We start from the raw sequence: 12,709 nt of genomic DNA on the forward strand, positions 1-12,709 counted from the left end.
TCCATTTATAATATTTGACCATGTATTCCTAGTAAATATTGTATATGTGTATGTGTGTATATATATACACACACACACACACACACACACACACACACACAGCATGTGTGTGAAAAATAAAGATGAAAGCCATCACATGCACCACAGGTTGATTTCATAGTTTGCCTGTGTTATTTTAGATAGGTTTTGACTAATAGTAAATATGATAAACTTTGATTTTATTTTAATGTCTTAATTTGACATTTCTTTTGTAATGTTTAAAGAAGTAATACTGAAATAATTTTTATTTCTATATCTCAAATGCATTTACAAATGCTGTGGTCATTCATTGTCATGTATAGTTGCATCTGAAAAAACTGAGATTGCTGAAATACCCCTGGGGTACACTTCCTTTCTTTTTAACCCTGCTTAGTTTTCAGGGGGAATTTTTTATTGTCAAATTATTCTTATTTTTGCTACAGACAGAAATACAGTGAACTCTGAATTAGCTCCCAAACTGGAGATAGTGAACACAGATAATTTAAAATGGAAAATGACACCAAGTTGATTTCTGTTTGGCTTTGAAATTAAACCGTATGATCATATTTGAGAGAACAGATTTATCCAATGAAAGTTTAAGCTGTAGATAACTTTGAAGAAAGAAATTATAGAGAATTAGATAAATCATTCCAAGCAGTAAGAGGAAGATAGAATGTTGAAGAATTTTGGAAAATATTTAGAAACAGTTACACCAACTAGTATATTTTCAGGAAAGAAAATGATATTAATTCAGTTTGGCAATGCATCTCTCCTGTCAAGAACTGAGGATCAGATACCCATTTTCACTGATCCTTGTGGGAGCTATTACAGGAGAAAATGTACCCCAAGCTAGTTTAACTAAGAAACACTTTTAAGTTCACTCATTCTCTTTGTTTCTGCTTTAACCTTATCAGTATTTTCTTTATAATTTATAATTTGGCTTATTTTATAGTTTTGCCCACATATAAAATAAACACAAGATCTAGTACACTGTTTATATATACACTGTACTGTAAATTTACATATGAACATTCTTATTTTCATTTATTAATTGCTTGTAAGTCCCGTTAGATTGGGCTTGAGACATTGATACCCTCTGAAACAGCAATCTGGAAAGTAATAATCCTTTTTTTTTGAGACGGAGTCTTGCTATGTTGCCCAGGCTGGAGAGTGCAGTGGCACCATCTTGGCTCACAGCAACCTCTGCCTCCTGGTTCAAGTGATTCTCCTGCCTCAGCCTCCCAAGTAGCTGGGGTTACAGGCACCTGCCATCACGCATGGCTAATTTTTATATTTTTAGTAGAGATGGAGTTTCGCCATTTTGGCCAGGCTGGTCTCGAACTCCTGACCTCAGGTGTTCCACCCGCTTCAGCCTCCCAAAGTGCTAGGATTACAGGCATGATGAGCCACTGCGTCCAGCCTGGAAAGTAGTAATACTTTTGATGGGCCTTTCAGTCGTGTTCTTTTCAGAAGCCATCACTAAAGAAAGCTGATGTTGAGTTTTAGGAAACTGTTTCATTTCTTAGCTGAAATTTTAACACTTACTTAACTGAATTAAACCAACCATCCTTACCTAAACAAAGTTTTCTGTCCTTTCAGCTACTGCTACCATCTCTGAAATAAGAGGATTTAAAGTTCTAATTTAGAAAGAATCTCCATCTGGCTATTGCCAGGCAAAAAGAAAATAAATTATGTACTGCTATCAACAGATTGTTAGAATATAGGTGTTATAAAGCAAGATTTGCAATGAATAGTTCATTTGTGAATGACTTATTTTACCTGGTAAAGCTAGTTACCTGCAAAGATTGATTTTTTTTTTTTTTTTTTTTTTTGAGATGGAGTTTTGCTGTTGTTGTCCAGGCTGGAGTGCAGTGGTGCGATCTCGGCTCACTGCACCCTCCACCTCCCAGGTTCAAGTGATTCTTTTGCCTCAGCCTCCTGAGTAGCTGGGATTACAGGCACGTGCCAGCACGCCCAGCTAATTTTTGCATTTTTAGTAGAGACGGGGTTTCACCATGTTGATCAGGCTGGTCTGGTGTTGGTCAGGCTCGTCTCAAACTCCTGACCTCATGATCTGCCCACCTTGGCCTCCCAAAGTGCTGGGATTACAGATGTGAGCCACCAAGCCTGGCCGATTGAATTTTTTTAAATGCCTGATTAAGGACGCTTTGCTATATTTTTAATCTTTTAGAACATTATGCTATGGAAGATAAACAACATGGAGAATTTGCTCTATTAACAATTGAGGAAGAATCATTGTTTGAAGCAGCGTATCCTGAGATCGTTGCTGTTTACCAAAAACAAAAGTTAGAAATTAAAGAGAAGAAACAGAAACGTAAGTTTTGGGTTTAATAGCTATTTATGCCACATGCAAATGTTATAGAAGAGCCACCTCTTCTGTTTGAATCTACTCTGTCTAAATTTTACTGAAAAATCTATAAAATCAAGAGTCAAGAATTGTATTCTTCCTTCTTTGTCTTCACATACTATCTTTTCAAGCTGAAAAGCCAGGAATAAATCATTCTGCTCTGTCTACTAACTTAGCCAGGTGTTAATAATAATAGTTATACTAACCAAAGCAGCTACTGTTTATAGCATATTCGGATTCTAAATATGTTGTCTTTATTTCCCAGAACTCAGTGAGGAAAACAACTCAATTATAACATTGTTTTCAGAGGGAAATATTTTATAATCTAGGAATGCACTGAGATCAAAAAAAGGCAAAAACTATTCATGTAGATTTCTCTCTGAACTGTTTATTTTTTTATTTTTTACCCAGGTTAAAGCAAAGAAAATAAATATTGATTATATGTATTTTTTTTCTTTTCAGGTATTAAGCCTAAAGAAAACAATTTGCCAGAACCAGATGAAGTAATGAGCTTTCAGTCACACATGACTTTAAAACCCACATGTGAAATCTTTCATAAGCAGAATTCTAAGTTAAATTTGGGGATTTCCCCTGATCCTACATTACCACAGGAATCTATTTCTGCCTCAGTGAATAGCTTGCTTTTACCTAAAAATACTCCATGTTTGAATGCACAAGAACAGTTCATGTCTTCTCTAAGACCTTTGGCTATACAGCAAATTAAAGCTGTCAGTAAGTCTCTAATTTCAGAATCTAGTCAACCCAATACCTCATCTCATAATATATCCGTGATTACTGATCTACACTTGAGCACTATTGACTGGGAAGGTACTTCTTTTAGTAATTCTCCAGCTATTCAGAGGAATACTTTTTCTCACGATTTAAAATCAGAAATTGAATCAGAGCTATCAGCCATCCCTGGTGGCTTTGAAAATATCCCAGAACAACTGCCATGTGAATCAGAAAGGTACACTGCAAACATAAAGAAAGTGTTGGATGAGGATTCTGATGGGATTAGTCCTGAAGAGCATCTGCTTTCTGGCATTACTGATTTATGTCTTCAGGATTTGCCTTTAAAGGAACGAATATTTATAAAATCATATCTTCAGGATAATCTACAACCAGATGTCAACCTGAAAACTTTGTCCATACTTAGTGTAAAAGAATCTTGTATTGCTAACAGTGGTTCTGATTGTACATCACATCTTTCAGAGGATCTTCCAGGAATTCCCTTGCAAAATGAATCCAGAGACTCTAAAGATCTAAAAGGAGACCAGCTGCTTCAAGAAAACTATAAAGTCAATACTTCTGTCCCTTATTCTGTCAGTAACACAGTGGTAAAGACCTGCAATGTTAGACCACCAAATACTGCTTTAGATCATAGTAGAAAAGTTGATATGCAAACCACTCAGAAAATTTTAATGAAGAAGAGTGTTTGCCTTGACAGACATTCCTCTGATGAACGAAGTGCCCCAGTTTTTGGGAAAGCTAAGTACACAACTCAAAGAATGAAGCACAGTTCTCAAAAGCATAATTCATCCCAGTTCAAAGAAAGTGGCCATAACAAGTTGAGTAGCCCTAAGATACATATTAAAGAAACTGAACAGTGTGTCAGATCTTATGAAACAGCTGAAAATGAAGAAAGCTGTTTCCCAGATTCAGCAAAAAGTTCTCTGAGTTCTCTACAATGTCATAAGAAAGAAAACAACTCTGGTACTTGTTTGGATAGTCCTCTTCCTTTACGCCAGAGATTAAAACTAAGATTCCAAAGCACTTGAAAGGAAATTTAAAACACTTAAGTATAACTTATTTTTTTAGTACTATCAGCAATAGCAGAGACAGAGGGAAGGTATCTAGTTCATGTGTGGTAAAAATTTTAATGTTCTGTATGTCATGAAACACTTGCCATTTCAATCAAAATTGTAATTTTTAAAATATCATCTAAAACTCTGGTTTTAAAAGATCCTCTGTATTGAAAACTTCTGATAATGTATGTCATTATTATGTCCGTATTATTCCTTAATTGTAGTTTTAAAATATTAGTATAGTACTTGACAAAGTAAATGCTTCATCTAATTGTTCATTTTTACTTTTTCTTCCACAAGCCTCTAAAGTATTTATATTCCAGCTTGTTCCCAAGAGGACAATTCCTTATACTTCTCTTCATTCATTTAAGGCCTTGCAAGGTCTTCCGTTATAACTCTCTTTCCTAAGAGTTATTTTCTCCCTCAGTGTGAAGATACCTTTAGTGTGCTCTTCCACCTTGGAAGGCCATGCAAGGTCTTCCATTATAACTCTTTTTCCTAAGAATTATATTCTCCCTCAGTTTGAAGATACCTTTAGTGTGCTCTTCCACTTTTGGTGTCTTAGTCTCTTTTGAGGGGCAAAAATAGAAAAGGAGAGAAGATGTCAGTATATTTAGTAAAAATCAGCTTGTAATGGCTGAATAAACTGAGCAAAGTAACTCCTTATGTATCCCCAAAAGTTCACAGGTATATCAAGTGTAAAAAGATTTGGAAAATCAAATGTATAACCAAAAGGATTAGAAACTTGCCCAGGATCACATAGCTAACTAATAATCCTGTGGGAATCAGTTTTCTTGCCTGCTAATTTTTTTATTTTTCTATTTTTTCCTTCTATAGCCCTTTTCCCCCTTTTGTTTTGAATCTATGCAATATTGACTTTAATACTACCAAATATTAAGTCGTGCATTAATTTAGGTCGCACTCAAAAATTCTAGAGAGGCATCCAGATTGAAAAGGAAAATTGTCTCTGCAGATGACAAGATTGTATGTATCAAAAATTCTAAGAAATCCACTAGAAAACTATTAAAACTGATAAAGTGAGTTAATCCAGGTTGTAGAATACAAGACCAATGTGCAGTGATCATTGTGTTTTGTTTTTGTTTTGTTGTTGTTGTTTTTTTGTTTGTTTGTTTGTTTTTTGAGATGGAGTCTCGCTCTGTCGCCCAGGCTGGAGTGCAGTGGTGCAATATCGGCTCACTGCAAGCTCCCGGGTTCACGCCATTCTCCTGCCTCAGCCTCTCCGAGTAGCTGGGACTACAGGCGCCTGCCACCACGCCCGACTAATTTTTTTTTTGTATTTTTAGTAGAGACGGGGTTTCACCATGGTCTCGATCTCCTGATCTCGTGATCCGCCCGCCTCGGCCTCCCAAAGTGCTGGGATTACAAGTGTGAGCCACCGCGCCCGGCCGTTTTTTTTTTTTTTTTGAGACAGTCTCACTCTGTTGTCGAGACTGGGGTGTAGTGGCGCCATCTTGGCTCACTGCAACCTCTGCCTTCCAGGTTCACGCAATTCACATGCCTCAGCCACCTGAGTAGCAGGGATTACAGGTGTGTGCCACCATGCCTGGCTAATTTTTAGTATTTTTAGTAGAGATGGGATTTTCCCATGTTGGTCAGGCTAGTCATGAACTCCTGGCCTCAAGTGATCCACCCATCTCGGCCTCCCAGAGTGCTGGGATTACAGGTGTGAGCCACCATACTTAGCCTCAATTGTATTTCTGTACACCTCTAAATAAATGGAAATACATTCCATGTTCATGAATCAGAAGACATAAGATGACAATACTCCCCAAACTGATCTACAGGTTAAATGTAATTCCCATTAATTCCAGCCGGTTTCTTTGCTGATTCTAAAATTCATATGGAAATTTCAGGAACACAGAATATTAGGAAGAATCTTGAAAGCATTTGAATGACTCACCCTTCCTGATTTTAAGTATACAAAACTACAGTAATGAATGTGTTGTACTGGTATAAAGGTAGACATATAGGTCAATATAGATCAATGGCATAGAATTGAGAGTTCAGAAAAAAAGCCTTCACATTTATGGTCAGTTGATTTTAAACCAGAGTGACAAGACAATTCAATGGGAAAATGAAACAGTCTTTGAACCAACTGTCTTCTGGATCTATTGGATATCTCTGTAAAAAAGAATGAGATTTGATTCCTACTTCACATCATATTTAAGAAGTAACTTAAAATGGATCAAATACCTAAATGTAAGAGCTAAAGCCATAAAACCCTTAGACGAAAACATAGACATAAATCTTTGTGACTTTGGATTAGGCAAGGATTTCTTAAATATACCCAAAGCATAGGCAACAAAAGAAAATACACAAACTGGACTTCATCAAAACTAAAAACTTGTTTGAAATGACACCATCAAGAAAGTGAAAAGACAGCTTACAGAATGGGAGAAAATATTTGCAAATCATAAATGTGATAAGGGACTTGTATCTTTGAGGGATGTATATAAAGAACTCGTAACTCAATTATAAAAAGACAACTTTAAAATGGGCAAAATAGCTCAACAGGCATTTCTCCAAAGAAGAAATACAAATGGCCAATAAGCACATTTAAAAATTTTCAGTACTATTAGTCATCAGGAAAATGCAAATCAAAACCACAAGACACCCAATAGAATGTCTACAATCAAAAAGATAATAACTAGTATTGATGAGGATGTGGAGAAATTGAAATTCTCATAACATGCTGGTAGGAATGTAAAATGGGGCAGCCACTTTGGAAAAAGTCTGGTAGTTCTTCAAATGGTTAAATGTAGAGTTACCATATGATCCAGCAATTCCTCTCCCAAGTATATACCCACGAGAAATGAAAACATATATCCACATAAAAACCTGTGCACAAGTGTTCATAGCAGCTTTATTCATAATAGTCAAAAAGTGGAAATAATCCTAGTTCCAGAATGAGGAAGGGGAAAAACTAATGTGTATTAGGTATTGTGTGCTAAGCATTCAACTAGATTCTTTACAAACCTTGTATCATCTCAACAACTCTTTAAGGACTGTATTGCAAAGTTTTGAATATTCAGAGAGAAAAAAGTCGTTGCTAAAACATTTTCCAAGGTTCTGCTTGTTCTGATTTGTTCGGTCGTGGTTATGATAGTTTAGGACCATCTAGACCAGGTAAATAAAATATCTAGAGGCATTCTTGAGATTGTATGAGATGAAAATAACCAAATTAGTTGAGAGTGGCCAGTCTGAGTTCATTTTGCTATATAGCTCAGGGGTCCCCAACCCCTGGGCTGTAGACAGGTACCAGTCCATCACCTGTCAGGAACCGGCCTGCACAGCAGGTGTTGAGCGACATGCAGGCGAGAATTACCCGCTGAGCTCTGCCTCCTGTCAGATCAGCGGTGGCATTAGATTCTCATAGGAGCACGAACCCTATTGTGAACTACCAAGGATCTAGTTTGCGCACTCCTACTGAGAATCTAATGCCTGATGATATAAGGTGGAATAGCTTCATCCCACAGCCATCTCCCCTGCATCGTCCGTGGAAAAATTGTTTTCCACAAAAGTGGTCGTTGGTGCCAGAAAGGTTGGGGACTGCTGATAGAGCTAATACAGGCCTAAGTGTAAAACTATACTTCCTCCTCCTCAAGGATTTCTCTGTTTTCATTGTCCAAATTATACCAATTCTTTTTAAAGCATTCCATGTTCTTGTTCCTTGATGTGGTCATGTTATCACTTGTATATCAAATCTTATAAGTTGCTGCTTATGTATTTGCTCATCACTTCATTGTCTTATTGAGGATGCCTTGCTTCCCTTTGAAATACTCTGCCAAAGATCTGCCTCCAGCTACTAGGATCCTGTAATTGGTTTCTTTCTGATGGCTGCATACTAAGGCCCTGCTCTGGCCTAACTGCTTTGGGCTTTGTGTAATCCATCTTAAGTCCTTGGCGATTTTTCTTTTAGATTTTTTTCCGTATAAAATCTCTGTCTGGCCACGCATGGTGGCTCATGCCTGTAATCCCAGCACTCTGGGGGGCTGAGGTGGGTGGATTGCTTGAGGCCAGGAGTTCAAGACCAGCCTGGCCAACATGGTGAAACCCCATCTCTACTAAAAATACAAAAATCAGTGGGGCCTGGTGGCACACACCTGTAATCCCAGCTACTCGGGAGGCTGAGGCAGGAGAATCACTTGAACCTGGGAGGCAGAGTTTGCAGTGAGCTGAGATAGTGCCACTGCACTTCACTCCAGGATGGGTGAAAAAGTGTCTCAAAAAAATTAAAATTTAAATTAAAAAAATATACAATCTCCATCTTCTAGATTTTATAAATGAGAACTCTCTTTTTTCCTTTTGGGTAGCATGGCTTGAGCCATCTTTTCAGGCATACCTAGCTTCAGATTCTTTTCTGCTAACATTTTCTCTGTGACCCTGGAGACATTTTCTAACTTTTCTGAGACTCATTTATTCAAATGTTTATGTAACAGGCATTGGGCTGGGCCCTGGAGATACGGTAATCAATGATATATAAGGTTTTGGTATCTGTGAAGTCACTGCCACCATTGACACATTCTAGGGACTCAGTAAATGGTAGCTGTGTCCGATACCATCATTTGGAAAGAGCACTATCAGATTTTGGATTCAAACTGAATGCAGCCAAGCACTGCCTTTTGGTAAAAATGTGGACACAGTAACGCTAGTAGGGGGCAGTGTGAGGGTGGGAGATGTGTTTTCAGAAGAAGGAAACTCTAGATTAGCATCACACAAGGGATCCTAACGTGGCATTTGAGCTGCTGGAAAAAAATGTGCTTGCTTAAATATAATTTGGTAACTAATATTCATCTAATCACCTACCACATTTTTTGAGCACCCACTTTGAGCAAGGTTCTTAGGCTTTTCTATGTATAACAGCCAGCTGGAGGCCCAGTGAGTTTAAAATTTTTCCAGGTCACCCAACTAGAAAAGGTTAAAGCTGGGACTAGAACTCAGATCTCCTAATTCATGAGTGAAAACAATTCTCTATTTATGTTTCCACACATCATTCAGTTCTTGACTCAAATATCACCTCAGAGAGTCCTAATCTTTTTATCTCCTGACATTATAAATGTTGAGTTTAGGATTTTTTTCATTGTTTCCCAAACTAGAATGTAGACTTGATGAGGGCAAGGACTAAGTCTTTTCTGTTCACAGAATTCTAGAACAGTGTTTGACACAGTAACTACTAGATGCATGAATGACAATTCTCCACAACCCCCCACCCATGGAGCCTGTACCAGCAGTGGCTGCACTTAACTTTGCAGAATCTGGTCTTAGTACTTCAGCATGGCTCACAAGGCTGAGGCAGCCTGGCCCCAACTTGTCTCTTCAGCTTCATGCATTCATAGTCATGAACCTTGGCTCTAGCCACCTAAGACCATTTGTTATTCCCTGCACGGATGTCTCTGCCTGAAATGCTTGCTGCTTCCTTATTGGCTAGATACACCTCATCTGTTAAGGATCAGCTCACATGTCATAACTTTATAATCCCAAGCAGAATTATTTGCTCTATACGTGTCCCCAAAGAAATTAGCCATACATTCATCAGAGTATCACATTCATTCATTCGTTCCACAAATATTAGCTGATGCCTACCATGTAGAAGGCACAATATTCCTTATTTAAAAATGCCTGTATCTCTCCCTCAGGTAAGACTAAGATCTCTGAGCACAGGAATCAAATCTTATTTCTGTTCACTTCCCCCAGATACCTACCCAGGGTTTGACTCTTCTGCCTCACCAACTCTTACCCATCGAGATTCAGTGTAAACATGGTCTTCTCTAAGAAAGTCTTCTGTTGCTTCTCTGGATCGCTGCTAGTCCCCATAGACTCCTAAAATATTACCTGTGTATAGTTTTGTGTTGGGTTACATTTTTTGTTTCCCACACTAGACTATGAACATCCTCAGGGCAGAGAAACCATATTGTACTTCTGAATTTAGAGCACCCAGCAGAGGGATTGGCGCAGAAAGTGTCCAGTGAGGCCGGGCATAGGGGCTCACACCAGCACTTTGGGAGGCTGAGACGGGCGGATTGCCTGAGGTCAGGAGTTCGAGACTAACCTGGCCAACATGGTGAAATCCCATCTCTACAAAAAATACAAAAATTAGCCGGGCGTGGTGGTGGGTACCTGTAATCCCAGCTACTTGGGAGGCTGAGACAAGAGAATCACTGGAACCCAGGAGGCGGAGGTTGCAGTGAGCTGAGACCGTGCCATTGCACTCTAGCCTGGGCAAGAAGAGCAAAACTCCATCTCAACAAAAGAAAAAAGAAAGTGTTCAGTGAATGGGTGCTGATTGACTGGTGGTGATTTCAGGGTCTTAGTTCTAAATTTCTCTGTGGAGAGAGACCAAATCTAATTGGGTGGATTAGCTTGATACCTAGTCGCCTTTAGCCACTTCAAGACGCCCTGCCAAGATGCTTGCTTTCTGAAGGTGAAGAGTCTAAATCAACTGCTGTTCCTGTTCTGCCGGTAGCACTTAGGGTAAAACAGCTTGGATAGTATTACTGAAGGCAGCCTCCTTTCATCTATATATTAACGTGGCAATGTTTATCACCTTCTTAGCCAAGCAAAGCTTTTATCAGGCTCAGCTAACAGCTTGCATTAGCCTCTTTCAGGAACTTGCCACATTGCCTATAAACTGACATGCTGCAGAGTCAGCCCCAGCAATAGTCCAAAACAGTGGGACTCTTTTTGATGATTTCAAAATGGATAGTTTAGTTAGCCCCAGGCCAGATAAATTCACTAATTTGCCTGTTTGGCAATGGAGGGGAGAGTTACCAGCAAAGTAGGCTGACCCTTCTGTGGGCAGAATGAATATTTTGCTAATGTTTAGAAGAATTCCTTTTGTAAGCATCAAAGAAGAACTTTAATAAGGATTAAGTGTCTGAGCTTCCTTAGCATTATTCTGTTCCAAGACCCAAAAAGGAAAATAACCTCCCAAAATGGTAAAAACTGCTTGTATATTTAGAATTCTCTGATCAAAGACCTAATGAAAAGATTCTATAGTGTTTGCGTCATCATAAGTTAAATCTTCATCTGCCACCCAGCTGATGCCTGCCTTTCTGTGAGTGAAATCAGAAACGGCTATTCTTTAATAAATGCTTTGAATCTGAAAGTCAGAAAGTGATTTATGAAACACCCAGGTGAAGGGAGACTGCAAGTCCCTTTGCCTTTTAGTTTTCAAGCAATACTGGTTGCAGTAACTGCTCTGATGTAATTATTGCTAACATTTACATTTTTATTAAACCGAAAATGCTAACTGTGAATGCCAGATGCCAGATGCCAGAAGCCTTATTTTACGTAATTGTCCAAACGCAGACGTCTCTAGGCCAGGCGCTGTGAAGGCCCCACAACTTCACAGCTGGGATAATTCTATGGGAGGTGTCAAAGGACTGGGTACAACCAGGTCTACATCTTCTGAAACAAACTGAAGGATGTTTTCTTAAACCTGAGAGGCACTGGTCTGAGGAAGTGTCTTGGTTCTGATAGAGACTAGCTACACTGGGCAAACCTCCCTTGGCTTCACTTACTTCTGTCTTCACTCTCCATCACATTTGAGGATACACATCAATATATATGAAACATATATCAATATATAAATTTAGCATTTCTGATGTCTTTAAAATGTGTTCCATTATAATCTGTATAATTTTTTGAGAAGGGAATTGTCTACATATGAAGAAAAAAGAGACAAAGCTCATTGGGCACTAATGAATGTAAGTGAGCTTATACAGTTTCAAAAGTCTGTTATGCAAAGCATTAGTGAATCTTGGGGAAAAGATAAATGACATATATTAAATGTTTATGTGCCACACATCTAATTCTTAAAATTCCTCATCTATGCCCCACAAAAACTGAGAGGGCCGAGTGCAGTGGCTCACGCCTGTAATCTCAGGACTTTGGGAAGCTGAGGCGGGTGGATCACTTGAGGTCAGGAGTTCGAGACCAGCCTGGCCAAAATGGTGAAACCCCGTCTCTACTAAAAATACAAAAATTTGCTGGGTGTGGTGGCAGCTGACTGTAATCCCAGCTACTCGGGAGGCTGAGGCAGGAGAATCACTTGAAGCTGGGAGGTGGTTGCAGTGAGCCAAGATCATGCCACAGCACTCCAGCCTGGGTGACAGAACGAGACTCAGTCTCAAAAAAGAAAAAGAAATACCGAGAGGCAGGCACTGTTATCCCCTATTTGCATCTGAGGCTAAGAGAAGTTAAGGAACTTATCCAAGGTCAACATCTAGTAAACAGCAGGACCAAGATTTTAACTCAGAGCTACTCTAACTCCAAAGCTCCATCTGTCGTTTTCTCCCGACTCTTTGTTTCTTTGGAAACAGTTAAGGCTTTTTCTGTGAACCCCACATCTCTCTGAGTCTGTAGCACTTTTAAAGAACCCATTCATCAGAGAGATGCAATAAACTCTACTGATATGATTTCTAGAAAACTGACTACTAAATAAGAGTAGTTCAGAGTCCCAGAAAAGCTGTCTTGTGAACAATCAGGAAATTATCAC

General features: G+C 38.9%; 1 protein-coding gene across 3 annotated transcripts in view; it reads left to right on the plus strand.

Moving 5' to 3' along the window:
- GEN1 (GEN1 Holliday junction 5' flap endonuclease) overlaps positions 1-5,404 on the plus strand; it is a 30,114-nt gene extending 24,710 nt beyond the window's left edge. For all 3 annotated transcript variants that reach the window (XM_032172285.2, XM_032172286.2, XM_032172287.2), the window contains 2 exons: positions 2,210-2,353; positions 2,849-5,404. In XM_032172285.2, the coding sequence (XP_032028176.1) occupies positions 2,210-2,353; positions 2,849-4,164 (1,460 nt within the window). In that variant the 3' untranslated portion in view covers positions 4,165-5,404. The remainder of the gene's footprint in view (positions 1-2,209; positions 2,354-2,848) is intronic.
- Positions 5,405-12,709: the final 7,305 nt, after the last annotated feature.

Source organism: Hylobates moloch, unplaced genomic scaffold (genome assembly GCF_009828535.3).
Source record: "Hylobates moloch isolate HMO894 unplaced genomic scaffold, HMol_V3 SCAFFOLD_13, whole genome shotgun sequence".
In the NCBI taxonomy this organism is placed as follows: Eukaryota; Metazoa; Chordata; class Mammalia; order Primates; family Hylobatidae; genus Hylobates; species Hylobates moloch.